The sequence below is a fragment of the Entelurus aequoreus genome, linkage group LG13 (assembly GCF_033978785.1).
Source record: "Entelurus aequoreus isolate RoL-2023_Sb linkage group LG13, RoL_Eaeq_v1.1, whole genome shotgun sequence".
NCBI classification, from domain to species: Eukaryota; Metazoa; Chordata; class Actinopteri; order Syngnathiformes; family Syngnathidae; genus Entelurus; species Entelurus aequoreus.
In genome coordinates, this window is record NC_084743.1 from 21,813,860 (window position 1) to 21,832,801 (window position 18,942).

The window sequence follows — 18,942 nt, forward strand, 5'->3', positions numbered from 1 at the left end:
GGCCCCCCGAGTCAAAATAATTGCCCAGGCCTGCTCTAAAAGGATGCACTTTGTCCTAGATATGACATATGCACTCTGTTATAGTTAGGGATTGGGAATTGTTAAGATTTTTACGGTTCCGATTCAGCTTAACGATTCGGTTCCTTAACGGTTCTCCTATTGATTCTTATTTCAAGAAAAAAAAAAGGGAAACAAGGGTTGATTAGTATACATTTAGTTTAGTTTAGCGGTAACATTGTGATGATCCGTTGCCCGGATCATGTTTTGTTTTAGTCTAAGACCATACTTGCCAACCTTGAGACCTCCGAATTTGGGAGATTGGGGGGGGGGGCAGGGTTTGGTGGCATCAGGGGTGTATATTGTAGCCCGGTAGAGTTAGGGCTGCAAGGGATTCTGGGTATTTGTTCTGTTGTGTTTATGTTGTGTTACGGTGCGGATGTTCTCCCGAAATGTGTTTGTCGTTCTTGTTTGGTGTGGGTTCACAGTGTGGCGCACATTTGTAACAGTGTTTAAGTTGTTTATACGGTCACCCTCAGTGTGACCTGTATGGCTGTTGACCAAGTATGTCTTGCAGTCACTTACGTGTGTCTGCAGAAGCCACATAAAACATGTGACTGGGCCGGCACGCTGTTTGTACGGTGAAAAAGCGGACGCGACGACAGGTGAAGAGGACGCTAAAGGCAGTGCCATCGCCGCAAACCCTTAATATTGTTGTCCGGGAGAATGGTTGCCCCGGGAGATTTTCGGGAGGGGCACTGAAATTCGGGAGTCTCCCGGAAAAATCGGGAGGTTTGGCAAGTATGGTCTAAGACTCCCTTAGTTCTGTTTCAGCACCACTGGGTTTGTGTTTTTTGGTTGCCATGGGTGCTGATTATTTTCACTTGCCTCTGATTAGTGTTCGGGACGCTCACCTGCTCCCGAGCACTAATCACAGAGGTATTTATTCCTGCCTTTCGCCACGCTCTGTCTGGCTTTCTTTGCTTCATGCAACATTACGTTGGTAAATCCTAGCTTCTGATTCCTGTTTCTATGCTATGCTTTCCCGCTAGCTTTTTCCTTAGCTCGACGTGCTACCGGCACGCTTTCCTGTACTTTTGTATTTTGCCTGATTTATGGATAATAAATCATTGTCCTACCTGCACACTGTCTACAGAGTTCCGTCTGCATCTTGGGGAAACGATCCGCACATAACCATTTATTAAGAATCCAGGCCTTACTGTGAAATTATTGGCAGCCATTGTTTGTGCATAAAACAGAGGTGACTGTTTTATTTGAATCACGCTCACGTTTTGTTTGTATTGCAAATTGTGCAGATGGTCACACAATTTTGGGTAATTGTAATGACTAGAAACACAGTGATGGAAAACAAGATTACATAACAACAACATTGCACCTTGCATGGTTGACCTGTTTCAGACTTCAAAAGCAGCTGTTTATAACATAGTTACCTGCTGTGAGATGTTACTAGATCAGTGGTTCTTGACCTGGGTTCGATCGAACCCTAGGGGTTCGGTGAGTCGGGCTCAGGGGTTTGGCGGAGGTCAAAACACACCCGACTCATCGTGTAAATAAAAACTTCTCCCTATCGGCGTATTACGGATACGGCAACAGCAGAAGTCAGACTGATTTGCAGGTGTGTAATTTATTGTGATTTTATGCATTGTGTTGGTTTTGTTGTTTGAACAAGGTGATGTTCATGCACGGTTCATTTTGTGTACATGTAAAAAAACATGGTAACACTTTAGTATGGGGAACATATTCACCATTAATTAGTTGCTTATTAACATGCAAATTAGTAACATATTGGCTCTTAACTAGTCATTATTAAGTACTTATTAATGCCTTATTTGGCATGACCTTATTATAACCCTAACCCTCTAACCCTGGCCACAACCCTCTAACCCTAGCCCTAACCCTCTTACCCTAACCCTAACCAAATAACTCTAATTTAAGTCTTTGTTACTTAGAATATGTTCCCCTAGTGTCCAAAAAAACTCAAAATTAAGTCTTTGTTACTTAGAAGTCAGCAGAAGTCAGACTGATTTGCAGGTGTGTAATTTGTTGTGATTTTATGCACTGTGTTGGTTTTGTTGTTTGAACAAGGTGATGTTCATGCACGGTTCATTTTGTGCACCAGTAAAAAAACATGGTAAAACTTTAGTATGGGGAACATATTCACCATTAATTAGTTGCTTATTAACATGCAAATTAGTAACATATTGGCTCTTAACTAGTCTTTATTAAGTACTTATTAATGCCTTATTTGGCATGACCTTATTATAACCCTAAACCTCTAACCCTGGTCACAACCCTCTAACCCTAGCCCTAACCCTCTTACCCTAACCCTAACCCGAACCCTAACCCTAACCAAATAACTCTAAATTAAGTCTTTGTTACTTGGAATATGTTCCCCATACTAAAGTGTTACCAAAAACATATAATAACTTTGTCTTGAATTTGAAAAAAAGGAGTGTTCGGTGAATGCGCATACGAAACTGGTGGGGTTTGGTACCTCTAACAAGGTTAAGAACCACTGTACTAGATGTTGGTAGTGCACAACCTCTTGTGCTAATAAAAAAATATTTTTTTCACATCTTTATTGAAGAGGTAAGGTACAGATGAATACCAATATTTGTTATCGTATCGATAAAATCCTAACGGCATACATCCCTACTCTGTACCTGGTAGCATTGACGGACTTTGGTGGCTACCTATAAAAAAAAGTACCCCTCCTTGGTTATATAGTATTTTATAAAGACACAAACAATTGGAAGATGTTCTGCGGGCGTCCATTTTTCTTTTCCCGAGCCTTATATTTTTGAAATCAACGTAAAAAGTAGAGTAAGAATAGAAGCCCAAGAGACCACGTCATGCTGAAATAATAAATGAGATAAGGTGAAAGGAAGAAGGGAAAGGATAAAAATGTATCTCAGGATAACGACAGAAGGACTCGTCTACAGGGTCTTGTGGGTACGTACCAGGGAAAGCGGGGGTGGTCTGTCCAAGAGGGGTAAAGGGGGTTTGCTGCATAGCCAGCTGGTGGAGCTTGGTCAACTGCTGAAGGGTTAGGAGGGAAAGTACAGCTAACAGGTTACTGTTACACAAAGAAATGTCGTCAACCAAAAGTAGAAATGCGAGAAACAGTGAGGAGAGGTGGACTGTAACTCAAGACGGTGGAGGGAAAAGAAGAAGAAAAGGAGAGAAAGGAGAAAGGGAGATTTGTGCCATGGAGCTTTAGAGCAGTCCTCCCAGTCCTCCCTTCTTTAAGATTGCTGCGGTTACATGCTTGGCTTTTTCCCCAAAGTTGCGACGGAAGTTGCAATGTTTTTCGCTGTTGTGGTAAAACTGAAGATTTTCTTTCTGTGTAGTTAGAATCGGAAAATGCTTGGAAGAATAGGAAATGATTGGAAAAATAAAAAAACCCAGAGAAAAGCGCAAAGAAAAACTGCAAACGTCACAGAATTTTCTAAAAGAACACTAAATGAATTTGTTACTTCGACCGTCATGTACCGCAACAAACCAACGTCAAGCACACAGAAACTGCAAAATGTGAGCGTCGTTCACGCCGGGGAAGTCAAACTCATTTCCGTGGGCCACATCGCAGTCACGGAAGCCCCTCAGAGGGACGCTTCATGATATTAATTAGTCCCTCCGGGATTTCACCATGTGGCGCAAAATTGCGCCAACTCAGGCAAATTCAACCGATCCTTGTGAATTATGCCTCGCAATCTCTACACACATTTTTCACCAGTCGAATTTTGTCCCAGCTGCACTCAAACGCAACGTAACTGTCATATTTTACTTTTGATCCTATTAGTTATGCAATATTTTATTTAGTTATATTTATTTACTGTATATATACAGTATGTATACCGAATTTTTCGGATTATAAATCGCTCCGGAGTATAAATCGCACCGGCCGAAAATGCATAATAAAGAAGAAAAAAAACATAGTCGCACTAAAGTATAAGACGCATTTTCGCTTTTTTAGTTTTCTTCATTTCGGTAAGAGTAGCCTCCGTTTTTCGCCAGTCCCTTACAAGTTTCTCGCTTACTCCAAACTTTCTTTCTGCTGCTCGATTGCCGTTTTCTGCTGCATATTTCACTACTTCCAGCTTGTAACCTGCAGTATATGATTTCCTTTTCTGTGCCATTTTTGCTCAGCCCTTCTCAGTTTTCATTAGTTACCGCCAATGTTGAAATGATCAATTTTCATAGGTACGGAAGTAGTAGCAGGTAGCATCTTTTTTTCCACAATGCACTTCTGCCATGACCCGCCCCCGCCAAATTTTTATTGGTTGACGTGTGTGTGTGGCGATATGCTGATATAGGTCTAGTCTCTTACGTGAATGAGATAAATAATATCTTTTGATATTTTACGGTAATGTGCTAATAATTAGATAATTATATATAATTATTTATATTATAATATAATTATATATATATACATATATATATATATATATATATATATATATATATACATATATATATATATATATATATATATATATATATATATATATATATATATATATATATATATATATATATATATATTAGTCTTTCGCCCCTATACCCAGGTCGTACGACCGATTAGTCTTTCGCCCCTATACCCAGGTCGTACGACCGATTTGCACGTCAGGACCGCTGCGGGCCTCCACCAGAGTTTCCTCTGGCTTCGCCCTGCCCATATATATATATATATATATATATATATATATATATATATATATATATATATATATATATATATATATATATATATATATATATATATATATATATATATATATATATATATATATATATATATATATATATATATATATATATATATATATATATATATATATATATATATATATATATATATATATATATATATATATATATATATATATATATATATATGTGGTTTTTTTTTTCTATTAATCTTCATATGTCTTACCTGTATTTTATTCTTTATCTCTACACATGGTTGTTCCTATTTTGCAAGTTTAATTATTTGTATTTTTCCAACGTTCCTCAGATGAGCCATCCGCCTCAGGGGTTATCGGCCGTGCTTGAGGGGGCGCTTTGGTGTCAGCGTCCTGGTGGCCATGGTCCGGTGACCCCCTGGTGCAGATGGCTCCTGTGATAGTGTTTACTCACATGTCTCCTCTGTACTCATTGGTCCATATAGTTGCATATGTGAGTATGTTGTGTGTTTGTGTTTGGTATCTGTATCCGTGCATACGTATGTGATAATGGGGCATATGGGTCAACGGGGTATTGTTTTTAACTTTGTAACGCACTTTGCGTTGCAGTTATTTTATGTATGAAAAGCACTTTATAAATAAAGCTTGATTTGATTTGATGACCAAGGGTGGAGTGCCATCTCCGGGTTGGGGAGGAGACCCTTACCCAAGTGGAGGAGTTCAAGTACCCCAGAGTCTTGTTCATGAGTGAGGGAAGAGTGGACCGTGAGATTGGTGCGGACGCTATATCGATCCGTTGTGGTGAAGAAGGAGCTGAGCCGGAAGGCAAAGCTCTCAATTTACCGGTCGATCTACGTTCTCATCCTCACCTATGGTCATGAGCTTTGGGTTATGACCGAAAGGACAAGATCACGGGTACAAGCGGCCGAAATGGGTTTCCTCCGCCGAATGGCGGGGCTCTCCCTTAGAGATAGGGTGAGAAGCTCTGTCATCCGGGATGAGCTCAAAGTAAAGCCGCTGCTCCTCCACATCGAGAGGAGCCAGATGAGGTGGTTCGGGCATATGGTCAGGATGTCACCCGAACGCCTCCCTAGGGAGGTGTTTAGGGCACGTCCGACCGGTAAGAGGCCACCGGGAAGACCCAGGACACGTTGGGTAGACTATGTCTCCCAGGCTGGCCTGGGAACACCTCGCGATCCCCCGGGAAGAGCTGGACGAAGTAGCTGGGGAGAGGAAAGTCTGGGCTTCCCTGCTGCCCCTGCGACCCGACCTCGGATAAGCGGAAGAAGATGGATGGATGGATGGATGGATGGATGGATGGATGGGGTCAGATCATGTCTTATTTGAGTTTTTGGGTGTATTTCCTATGTTCTGCGTTCAGTTCCTGTTTTGCGCTCTTATTTTAGATTTAGACAAACTTTATTGATCCACAAGGGAAATTGTTCCACACAGTAGCTCAGTTACAAAGGATGGAAAGGGTAAGGATGGAAAGGATAATGCAGGTATGACGTAGACTTTTCTGTTCAACTTCCTGTTTGTTTTCCATAGCGTCGCCCTCCTCAACTGCTTCTGATCGCTTATCAGAGAGCTTTATATGCCAGCCTCGCCATTCTGTCTGGGCTGGATTATTGCTAAGTGCTGCGTTGTTGCTAAGTTTTGGGGTGTTGCTAACTGTCTGTGTGGCAGGTTCCGTGGTCCTATTTTCAACGAACTAATAAATACATTTGAAAAATTGCAACAACCATAATAAACACTGTTAAATGTGGAACTGACCATTAATGTTTTTGTACAGGCAGAATTTTTGACACACTAGGTTATTCCGTTACATAATCGTATTATTATTATTATTTTTATTGTATTCTTTCATGGGGAAAAACAATAAGAAAATGTAAGAAAAAAAACAAAAAAATCGTATGTAATGAGAAGAGGCTTAAATGTTTGAAATGTTCTAACTAATAAGTAATAATAATATATTTAGTCACTTATAATACATAGCTGACACAATATCTGTTTTTAGCAATTAAAATAATACATAGCTGACACAATATCTGTTTTTAGCACTTAAAAAAAAAATATATATACACTACCGTTCAAAAGTTTGGGGTCACCCAAACAATTTTGTGGAATAGCCTTCATTTCTAAGAACAAGCATAGACTGTCGAGTTTCAGATGAAAGTTGTCTTTTTCTGGCCATTTTGAGCGTTTAATTGACCCCACAAATGTGATGCTCCAGAAACTCAATCTGCTCAAAGGAAGGTCAGTTTTGTAGCTTCTGTAACAAGCTAAACTGTTTTCAGATGTGTGAACATGATTGCACAAGGGTTTTCTAATCATCAATTAGCCTTCTGAGCCAATGAGCAAACACATTGTACCATTAGAACACTGGAGTGATAGTTGCTGGAAATGGGCCTCTATACACCTATGTAGATATTGCACCAAAAACCAGACATTTGCAGCTATAATAGTCATTTACCACATTAGCAATGTATAGAGTGTATTTCTTTAAAGTTAAGACTAGTTTAAAGTTATCTTCATTGAAAAGTACAGTGCTTTTCCTTCTAAAATAAGGACATTTCAATGTGACCCCAAACTTTTGAACGGTAGTGTATATATATATATATATATATATATATATAGTATCTATATACCTGTGTATATATATATATATAGTATCTATATACCTGTGTATATATATATATATATATATATATATATATATATATATATATATATATATATATATATATATATATATATATATATATATATATATATATATATATATATATATATATATATGTATAGGCCGCCGCATACTTTAACCTTTCATTATGGAGTGCTTGGTAGAAAAAGTACTAAGGTACCAAAAGTATCGATAATTTGATTTGAAAATCGATATTAGAGCATAAGGCTCTGGTATTGGCGGTATCAACATTTCAGTATCGATCCGCATATCAGTAGTTATCACCCATCTGCCTCACATGCCAGAGAAAACGAATGGTCACTGGTTGGCGTAAGCGTTTGAGTGCTACTCCGAGATGAATTTGACTGGTGAAATGAACAACAATTGGCCCAAATTTGCAGGAATGTTACGGTGATTGGACAACCCCGGATATTCTGGAGGAGTGGGTGAGGGAGTCTAATAAAATCCTAACGTATTCAAACCAAGATGACACTGAATGATTCTTCACATTTCGAACAGACTGATAAATGTACTCATATGCATGCTAATGAGTTCTAATATCTATTACCACTTTGAACCGTCATTAGACGTATTTTGTTCTAACAACTCCAGTAATGTGGAATGGTTTCCGGTTCTTGCTGTTGATTCCAATATCAGGATTTGGAGAAAATGTGCCTTTTTTCAGAGTTTTAATGGCTAGAGGAGGATGTCAAATCTGTTCTTGAGTGATTTCCACCACTACCTCCCACCTCATCCATCACTGCCAAACTTGGAATTAATCAGTATGATAAAAGGTAGTTCCCTTATGACAAGGATGGATGATGGCAGATTAATAATGGGACACTATATGGTGCGCTGGAAATTAAAAATGATGAACTACACAAACGTGGCTTTAATATGATCACCGTTAGCGTTCGGATCTAAGAATGACTTCTTTCAACTGACTTCAAGCGATGATATAGATGTGGCGACACCACAAATGATTGTTTTTCATTCCCACATTCTTTATACACTGGATAATTAAGAACATGTACTATATTAAGAGAATAAAAACTCACATCTGGGTGTGGAATGGCATATTGTCCCTGAATTGTGTAGGCCTGCGGACACATGAAAACACAGAAGCAGGTTAAAATGGGAGCAATTTGTAAATCCTATGTGATTTCTCTGTAGTCTTTAGACACTAATGTGAACCATGCTTTAGGTGACATTGTTATCCAAGTGTAAACATCCATCCATACATACGAGAATATATTAACATACTGTAGCGCAATAATACATATTTGATCTCACTTGCATCTACAAACCTCAAAACCAGTGAACCAGTGATTGGCCCATTGTGTAAATCGTAAATAAAAACAGAATACAATGATTTGCAAATCCTTTTCAACCTATATTCAATTGAATAGACTGCAAAGACAAGATACTTAACGTTCGAACTGGAAAACTTTGTTATTTGTATACTTTTGTTATTTTTTTTAACTTTGTGCCTATAACAATCCGGATGATTATTTTCCTCTTTGGTCCGGAGGACACGACGTCCACAGTTTCCAAAAACAATTGAAATGTGGACTCGTCAGACCACAGAACACTTTTCCACATCTTAGATGAGCTCGGGCCCAGCAAAGTCGGCAGCGTTTCTGGGTGTTGTTGATAAATGGCTTTGGCTTTGCATAGTAGAGTTTTAACTTGCACTTACAGATGTAGCGACCAACTGTAGTTACTGACAGTGGTTTTCCTAAGTGTTCCTGAGCCCATGTGGTGATATCCTTTACACGCTGATGTCGCCTTTTGATGCAGTACCGCCTGAGGGATCGAAGGTCCGTAATATCATCGCTTACGTGCAGTGATTTTTCCAGATTCTCTAAACCTTTTGATGATATTACGGACCGTAGATGGTGAAATCCCTTAATTCCTTGCAATAGCTATTTGACAAATTTTGTTCTTAAACTGTTCGACAATTTGCTCACGCATTTGTTCACAAAGTAGTGACCCTCGCCCCATCCTTGTTTGTGAATGACTGAGCATTTCATGGAAGCTGCTTTTATATCCAATCATGGCACCCACCTGTTCCCAATTAGCCTGTTCACCTGTGGGATGTTCCAAATAAGTGTTTGATGAGCATTCCTCAACTTTGTCAGTCTTTTTTGTTGCAGGCATCAAATTCCAAATGAGCTAACATTTGCAAAAAATAACAATGTTTTCCAGTTCGAACGTTAAGTATCTTGTCTTTGCAGTCTATTCAATTGAATATAAGTTGAAAAGGATTTGAAAATCATTGTATTCTGTTTTTATTTACGAATTACACAACGTGCCAACTTCACTGGTTTTGGGTTTTGTAACATCAACATGGACATATTTCTGGCAACACAAATGTCACTGCACCTGAACAAGCTAATCGCAGTCCACAAACACAAAGGTTATGCCACAAATATGTTATGCATAAACGGAATATTCTTCTTGAGCAAGTCTTTCAATAAAACATTTTTCATCCACCCAAATATTGTATTGTAGGCATCTAAGTATGGACTGGTAGTGAATTTTGGCCCCGTTTACACTGCACACCAAATCTGATATTTTTGTTGGCCTCAAGTTACGCATATCTGATTTTTTTTGCCAGTCTAAACCCTCCAAAGTGCTTCAAATCTGATCTTTTCGCATCAGGTTCAGACCACATCAAGAGGTAGTTCGAATTTGATTGGTAGAAGTGGATACTTCCTCACAACATCAGGTTTCGGTGAGCAAAGTCTATTTTTGACGTCAACTTTTTGGTACATCACTAGTCAAAAGTGCGCAAATAATACGCTATATGTAACATATGAACATACAGTATGGGCCAAAAGTTTGGACACACCTTCTCCTCATTCATTGTGTTTTCTTTATTTTCATGACTATTTACATTGTAGATTGTCACTGAAGGCATCAAAACTATGAATGAACACATGTGGAGTTATGTACTTAACAAAAAAAGGTGAAATAACTGAAAACATGTTTTGTATTATAGTTTCTTCAAAACAGCCACCCTTTGCTCTGATTACTGCTTTGCACACTCTTGGCATTCTCTCGATGAGCTTCAAGCACACCTGTGATGTGAAAACCATTTCAGGTGACTACCACTTGAAGCTCATCGAGAGAATGCCAAGAGTGTGCGAAAATGTAATCAGAGCAAAGGGTGGCTGTTTTGAAGAAACTAGAATATAAAACATGTTTTCAGTTATTTCACCTTTTTTTGTTAAGTACATAACTCCACATGTGTTCATTCATAGTTTTGATGCCTTCAGTGACAATCTACAATGTAAATAGTCATGAAAATAAAGAAAACACTTTGAATGAGGAGAAGGTCTTAACCTGATGCGAAAAGATCAGATTTGAAGCACTTTGGAGGGTTTAGACTGGCCAAAAAAACAAAACGCTTTGAATGAGAAGGTGTGTCCAAAATTTTGGCCTGTACTGTATATTGTGATTCCGAAGAAATAGTGATGGTTGACACTATTGCGGATTTGCTTGGATGTGAGTTAAAAAATAAAGCTAACGTTGATCCACGCAGATGTCCGTGTCTCCCTCTACTTAACCATAAAAAGATTAGAACCCTCCCAAATATATGACACCATATAAAGTACATCCATTCACACATTATATTACTTTAATATATTTTAAAGTAAAAAAAAACAACACTTATTTTTAAGGTGTGGCGACCATAACTATGGTGGTGACTTTCATTTCATTTTGTAGTAGTACTTGTTCATTTACAGAATCCGGTCAACTTCCTTTTTTTCCCACTTATACGAACTGCGCATGCAAGTGATGTCAAGTCCACATTGGGGCCAAATTGGGGGCTATGCGCGTTTACACTGCAGTCTGATGAAGATCACATTTTACTTGCAGTGTAAACATTCAGCTGGAAAAAAATCTGAATAAAAAAAATCTGATATGGGCCACTTTGGCCTGCAGTGTAAACATAGTCTGAGATGGACTATTGGCAACCACCTAGCTCAACTTACCTGACCACCAGAAAAAATCACAGGTGTGGAAGCAGGCTTTGGGCGATACGGGATTGTGGCACCTTTGGGCGGAGACTAGGAGAGAAAGAATGAGGAGCGAAGAGAAGGACGTTAGTCCGTGACGGAAACTGTTCAAAACAGGAACCAGAAAAAAAAAGTTTGCAGTGGACAATGGTGGATTTTTTTTTTTTTACAATTGGACCAAACCGGTCTTACTATTTCTTGTCTGTATGTTCAGTTCACTTCATAAAAGTAGACATTCTGTAAAAGTGGCCATTATCTTTTTAGTTTTAGTTGAGTTACTAGCACGGTCACGGAACGCAAAATGCTCATAGATTGAAGCATTACTGTATTTGGGTCCAAAGTGGAATTGGTTGTAGAAAAAAACAAATATACTTATTTTTGTGTTACTTAAAGAGGAACTGCACTTTTTGGGGGAATTGTGACTATCATTCACAATCCGTAAGAGACACAAGAACACATGTCTTTTTAATGCATTCTAACTCGTAAATAAAAGTAAATGGAGCCAATCCAAACTCCTCTACTCCATAAAACCCAGTAAAAACATTCAAAAAGTGCCAAAAAAATAAATTTACATTTTCTGACCTAAATTTCACAAAGTATCAGCGATATTCTTATTATAAACACTAAGAACAATGTGTTCTTGTCTTAGATAAGGATTATGAATGATGGACAAACATTTTTTAAAAATGCAGTTCCCCCTAAAGTTGTTTTGTGATGATTTTAAATAACGCAGGGAAAACAATTGATGCACTGTCATGGATCTTGTGAAAATACTATAACTCTAATTCCAACTGCCTTGACATGCTGCCAAATATAGATTACTCCAGTCTTTTGGGGAATTGGAGCTCATTACTTCAGAGGTTACACAGACACGGCGCTGGCAATCAACAGAGTCTTACTTTTCACAATTCCTTACAAAAACTTTGTTATTTTAAGGTTTTGTATGGTATAGCGTGAAAACCATCACACAGAGAGTCAGGACAGCGTGGCGGTGCTGTCACATTTGCAATGCAAACAGTTGATAAATCTGAAGTAGTCTATCTAGCGCATAGGTTACGTTCTGATCTTGATGTCTGCATTTAATATTAGATTGGGCTTGTGTTTTCCCAGGGGCAGCAGAAACACAGGCATCGTGGATCTTCCAATCTGCCAATCTATAGTACTGACTTGAGCTACGGATACATGCTGTGCACAGCAACAAGGCTGTTTCAGACAACAGAGGGCTTAATCAGATATCCTCTGTAGCATATGTGCTTCGCATGCAATACCAATACTTTGCAACGATGTCTTACAAACATACATTAGGTCTGTTGTAGCACAACACAAATCATATTTATGATTTTACTTCTGCTTGGTTCAAGTCTTGGGGTCAGTATCAGTCAATGGACATCAATACATTCTTTGGTTCACTGAACACCAGAAACAACCATTAACCTTCACAAAAACAGGTAAACAACTACTTGCTTGGCTTGGACTTTACTTGTGTTTCTGCTGTTGCAACCATGACACAAATCAGTATTGTGCCATTCTTAATGGCAATTTCAGTTGAGAGACTGTCTTTACGACTGAAAATGATTACTTCTACACATTTTAGGGATACAATTGTTTTGTTTGAGGTGGTTCTGATGTAGTGCCCAGTGGAATATACCTGATAACCATAATTAAAAGCCTACTGAAACCCACTACTACCGACCACGCAGTCTGATAGTTTATATATCAATGATGAAATCTTAACATTGCAACACATGCCAATACGGCCAGGTTAGATTACTAAAGTGCAATTTTAAATTTCACGCAAAATATCCTGCTGAAAACGTCTCGGTATGATGACGCCTGCGCGTGACGTCACGGATTGTAGAGGACATTTTGGGACAGCATTGTGGCCAGCTATTAAGTCGTCTGTTTTCATCGCAAAATTCCACAGTATTCTGGACATCTGTGTTGGTGAATCTTTTGCAATTTGTTCAATGAACAATGGAGACAGCAAAGAAGAAAGCTGTAGGTGGGAAGCGGTGTATTTTGGCCGGCTGCAGCAACACAAACACAGCCGATGTTTCATTGTTTACATTCCCGAAAGATGACAGTCAAGCTTTACCTTTGGCCTGTGGAGAACTGGGACAACAGAGACTCTTACCAGGCGGACTTTGAGGGGAGGTGTTTGTTATGCGCGATTAATTTGTGGCATATTAAATATAAGCCTGGTTGTGTTGTGGCTAATAGAGTATATATATGTCTTGTGTTTATTTACTGTTTTAGTCATTCCCAGCTGAATATCAGGTCCCACCCACCTCTCACAGCATCTTCCCTATCTGAATCGCTTCCACTGCCCTCTAGTCCTTCACTTTCACTTTCCTCATCCACGAATCTTTCATCCTTGCTCAAATTAATGGGGAAATCGTCGCTTTCTCGGTCCGAATCGCTCTCGCTGCTGGTGGCCATGATTGTAAACAATGTGCAGATGTGAGGAGCTCCACAACCGGTGACGTCACGCGCATATATTGTCTGCTACTTCAGGTACAGGCAAGGCTTTTTTATCAGCGACCAAAAGTTGAGAACTTTATCGTCGATGTTCTCTACTAAATCCTTTCAGCAAAAATATGGCAATATCGCGAAATGATCAAGTATGACACATAGAATGGACCTGCTATTCCCGTTTAAATAAGAAAATCACATTTCAGTAGGTCTTTAACCCTATGGGATGTACGAATGCAGAATGTACAGGGACAGATATATTCCATTACATTTATGACAGAATACCTCCAGCATGGTGACACAGATCTGTTTGACACACTGGATGATGGCTTCTGGGGTCCCGGAGATTGTCACCGCACGCTCTGTTGAGTTGGGGAGCATATCCCCTGCTACTTGAACTTGTGCCCCTGTGGACTGGAGAGGGGGATTTGGTTTAAAAGGTGGTTGATTCAGTTTCAACATTCCATAAAAGCAGTGACAGAAAGGTTCCAGAACTGTTAACATTTTTTCTGTGAGGGACATCGTTTACTGCAAGTTTGTTGTCACAGGGCCAGATGGTAAACCAGCCGGTCAACAGAGAGATCCTGCGGCGTTTGCTTCGGTAAATGCGTGAGAAGAGGCGAGAGTTGTGGCAGAACAACACGCCCGCTCACAACGCCCTGAGCATCCAACAATTCCTGCCCAAGAAGAACATCCGACAAGAGCTGACCCGACATGGATTCTAGTGATTTTTTTTCCTCTTTCCCGAACTCGAAGATGTGAACGACGTCAGGACAGACGTGACAATGGAGCTGCGGAGAATCCCAGATGAATCCTTCCAAGAGATGCATAAAGGTGTGACAGAGAAAGCTGGCAAAGTGTGTCAGACTCCAGGGAGAATATTTTGAAAGGGAAAACTTGTAGTTTGTGTGACACCACTCCTTGAATGAAGTATATTTTTCAAGCTTAGAAAGAAGTCCTGGTCATGTGACAGAGAATGCAAATATTGAAAAATATCCACTGCATATTGTTGCAGGCTAAAACAACGATCGTTGGGTCACAAAGGGCCACAAATGGCAACATAACATTTATCAGACTTTCTCTTTCGAGTCTGTTTGCAGTAGAGGTAGAATGGATCACAAAACCCACGGTTCGGATCTTATCACTGTTTGTGGTTTGTTGGGGGAGCAGCACCAGCAAAAGGGACTTAAACCGGATTGACAAACTGATCCGGAAAGCCGGCCAAACTATTGGCACGCAGTTGGAGGCGTTTGTGTCAGTGAGGGACAGGAGGACACTGGACAAACTGCTCGTCGTCATGGACAATCCTGCCCACCCACTCCACCAGACAATTGAGGGACAGCGGAGCTCATACTCCAACAGGCTCCTTCAGCTTCGTTCCCACAGTGCTCGATTCAAGAACTCCTTCATTCCGCACTCCATCCAGCTGTATAATCACTCGCCATACAGCAATAGATGATATCTGTCTACTACCTCACCACTTCTATGTTAGCTACCTCTCTTTGTTTAAATACAAATGTATATTTTCTGCTGGATCTACTCTCTATTTTAATCCTTTGTGACTGAGCTACTGTGTGGAACAATTTCCCTTGTGGATCAATAAAGTTTGTCTGAGTCTAAATATTGATTCATTGATTGATTGAATGTATGCGTCCTGACTGGTGATTGGACTTGAATCAGGGTAGACAGAAGGTAGACAGTCGTAGATGTTGTTTTGGCCAGGTTTTTCGTTTTGATAAAGTGATTGTTGACCACCTTCTCGTTATCCTTTTGACATCTGGGCAAAAGCCACATATTTTATGCACATAAAAACATCACATTCTGGCAGATTCGTAACATCAGTCCGGATGTTGGTAGACAAAGGCAATATCCAAAAGTCTGCCAGAGAATCTAGAAGAGTTGGATGCTCTGCCAAAGTACTCCCATGCAGCAGACTTACCCATGCTATCGACACATCCTTTATTTCCAAATGTTTTCACACACTATAGTGCAGGGGTGTCAAATTCATTTTAGCTCTGGGGTATGCATGGAGGAAAATATATTCCCACGTGGGTCGGACTGGTGAAATCAGTGCATTAAAATGTAAAAATAAAAACAACTTCAGATTGTTTTCTTTGTCTTACTTTGGCCAAAAATAGAACAAGCACATTCTGAAAATGTACATAGTACAATAGATCCTTTTAGCAAAACACTTCAAGTTGGTTGAAAATTCTGCAGAAAAAAATTGGTGCAGTTTCAAAAACACCATGAAGAACACAATGAACTTAAACTTTCCGCATACTGTCACAACACAACAAAGTAGAACAAACACAAAAAATGTCGAAACACACATTTTTACAATGGAGTTCAGGGTGCGCGCATTGTGCATTCAACCAATTGCAATCGCTGGATGGAACTCTAACTAAACAGATGATGGTCAAGTTGACTAAAGTCGTTTCGTTATTTTATCAAGTGGATCATTTATAGCGAAAGAATGTATTGTGCATGGACACGTCATCTTTAAACACTGTCATGTGTGATGTTGGTTATACTTGAATTGCTAATGCGACATCCAGTAGACATATTTAGAACAGCAGTTTATTTAATTAAAATTTCATTTATATATTTAGCCAACTGACCGGGCCGGGTTAAACCTGTTCGCGGGCCTGATACGGATCATGGGCCGTACGTTTGACACCCCCCCTATAGTGCATTACATAAGGAACTAAATGACCAACAGCCACAGGTGCGATGTGCTGCTCGAAGTGCAGTATTACCTGGAACTGACAACGTAATTATATTTTTACCTACTGCACAACCCAAGGAAGACACATAAAAATACATTTCTATTGATAAATGTTATGATTGGGAAAACACACACAATGTAGAGTCAGTGTGGACAGAACATCTTTCCTTGGGAAAATCACATGAAGCACCAAACTAGTATGGATATTATCATACCTCTCTCATTTCTTTTATTTTGGAACCTCCTTTTCCTATGAGGGACCCACACTGGCTGGCTGGCACTACAAGCCTTAAGGTAACAGGAGGCTTGCTGGTTGCTGGGCTGTTGCTCATGGAACTGATGATGTCCTAAAAAAAATATGAACATATAAAACATAAATTACTGTAGAAATAGATCGGCCAAAATATTCATTAAGTTAACTCACTCCAACATGATTTACTGTAACATCTTAGAGCAGGGAAGTGTTAAAGAAGTCAACTATGTGTGCAGTGCAAGCTGAAATGCAGTTATGGCATCTTCTAATAAAGACCACCCAGATCCATCACTGTGTTTCTATTCATTACAATTACACTCAGCTGGAAATAAAATGTATATATGGTAAATGGGTTATACTTGTATAGCGCTTTTCTACCTTCAAGGTAATTAAAGCAATTTGACACTATTTCCACATTCACCCATTCATGACGGGAGCTGCCATGCAAGGCTCTAACCACGACCCATCAGGAGCAAGGGTGAAGTGTCTTGCTCAAGGACACAACGGACGTGACTCGGTTGGTAGAAGGTGGGGATCGAACCAGGAACCCTCTGGTTGCTGGCACAGCCACTCTCCCAACCGTGCCACGCCGTCCCCAATATATGGCATGCATGTGCAAAACACAGACCTTTTATACATTATATCAAATACAAAAGTATATCATATAAATTAATACAATCAGTTATGTGGGTCTGCATTTTGTAACAATAGGAATTGTTAGTTGTGTTGCTGTTGCACAAAGACTTATTTGAGTGCCGGACCGGAAGCCATATTGAGTGTTGCGCTACCGATGTATGTGTGTGTACTAGTGTGTACAGTGGATGCTATCTTGCTTAAAGGCAAATTTACGGCTTATTATATTACCTCAATTTTTCACTCTTTTGAGTGGATTAATATTGGCATGTGGATTAATGGATCGCTCAGAGGACGGTTGATAAAACACAGTTGTGACTCAAGAGTAAAGTTTGTTCACTTCACACTGACACAGCGTGCGTGACTTTGAGGAACATTTGAGGAGGAAATATTGTCACAAACCTTTGTGTGGTGTTGCTTCCTTATTTGTCATTATTCAAAACTGAACAGAATGTGACAGCGTGTCATAATTACGTCAGTCAGCTGGAACAAAAAATACTGATAGCTGTATCGTTAGTCCAGAACCTTCACCTAATTAGGAACCGGTACAAAAAAATTACAGGTACTAGGTATACATCCTTGTCCTTAATATCTCAAAAACAAAAAAGTATTGTATTGAGGACTAGGCAAGGGTTATCTTGTGACTCAAAGTTGGATCTGAGGTTAGGTTTTTCAACAGTTCAACAGGTCGGAAGTGCCAAGCTCCTTGGAGTGATGCTGGACTGCACTCTATCCTGGTCAAATCATATCAGTGATATAGTTACAAAGATGGGAAGGGCTGTTGGTATTTCCAGGAAATGTGCTGCTTTTGTTGATCCACCTGTTCTTTGTCAGATTGTTAAGAGTTTAAGTCTTGTGTCATCTGGACTATTGTTCTACAGTCTGGGCGTCTGCTGCAAGTGGTGAGATCAGTAAACTCCAGTTTGTCCAGAATAGGGCAGAAAGGCTGGTTCTGGGTTGTTCACTAAGAACCAATGTTAACCAAATACATGCTTCTCTTTCCTGGCTAACAGTGCAGAACAGATTGTCAGCTAATACTCTAATATTGTTCAAATCAGTAACCAGTAGTAAAACCCCTGCTTTTCTCATGGCCCAAATAGTTTACAGTAGCACTATGCATAATCATAATACCAGGGTGTCTAGTGAGGGTCATTTTGTACTCCCTCGTCCCAGGAAGAATGCTTTGCGGAAATCTTTTATTTATAGATCTGTATCGCTCTGGAATAACCTGCCTCGAATTCTCACCGGCATTGAAAGTAAACAGGTTTTTAAAAGGAAAGTAATATTTTATCTGAGTCTGTAAATTAGTTTGCTTGTTGAAGATTTTTGCTTGGTTTTGTATTGTGTAGTTATATTTATATGGTACTTAATATTCTGTGACTGTAAATTGTTTGTTTGTTGATGCTCTTATTTGTTTCTGTATTGTGTAGTTATTATTATATACTTTTACT

At 39.4% G+C, this 18,942-nt stretch overlaps 1 protein-coding gene across 4 annotated transcripts in view; it reads right to left on the minus strand.

The window, feature by feature from the left end:
• The window catches only part of LOC133663248 (poly(rC)-binding protein 3), a 102,732-nt gene that overhangs the window by 14,844 nt on the left and 68,946 nt on the right, over nucleotides 1-18,942 (minus strand). For 2 of the 4 annotated variants that reach the window (XM_062067586.1, XM_062067583.1), the window contains exons 7-11: nucleotides 16,821-16,952; nucleotides 14,166-14,294; nucleotides 11,385-11,459; nucleotides 8,442-8,483; nucleotides 2,979-3,054 (exon numbers count right to left, since the gene is read on the minus strand). In XM_062067586.1, the coding sequence (XP_061923570.1) occupies nucleotides 2,979-3,054; nucleotides 8,442-8,483; nucleotides 11,385-11,459; nucleotides 14,166-14,294; nucleotides 16,821-16,952 (454 nt within the window). Of the gene's footprint in view, nucleotides 1-2,978; nucleotides 3,058-8,441; nucleotides 8,484-11,384; nucleotides 11,460-14,165; nucleotides 14,295-16,820; nucleotides 16,953-18,942 lie in introns of all 4 variants that reach the window. The other 2 variants (XM_062067585.1, XM_062067582.1) reach the window with 1 other exon arrangement.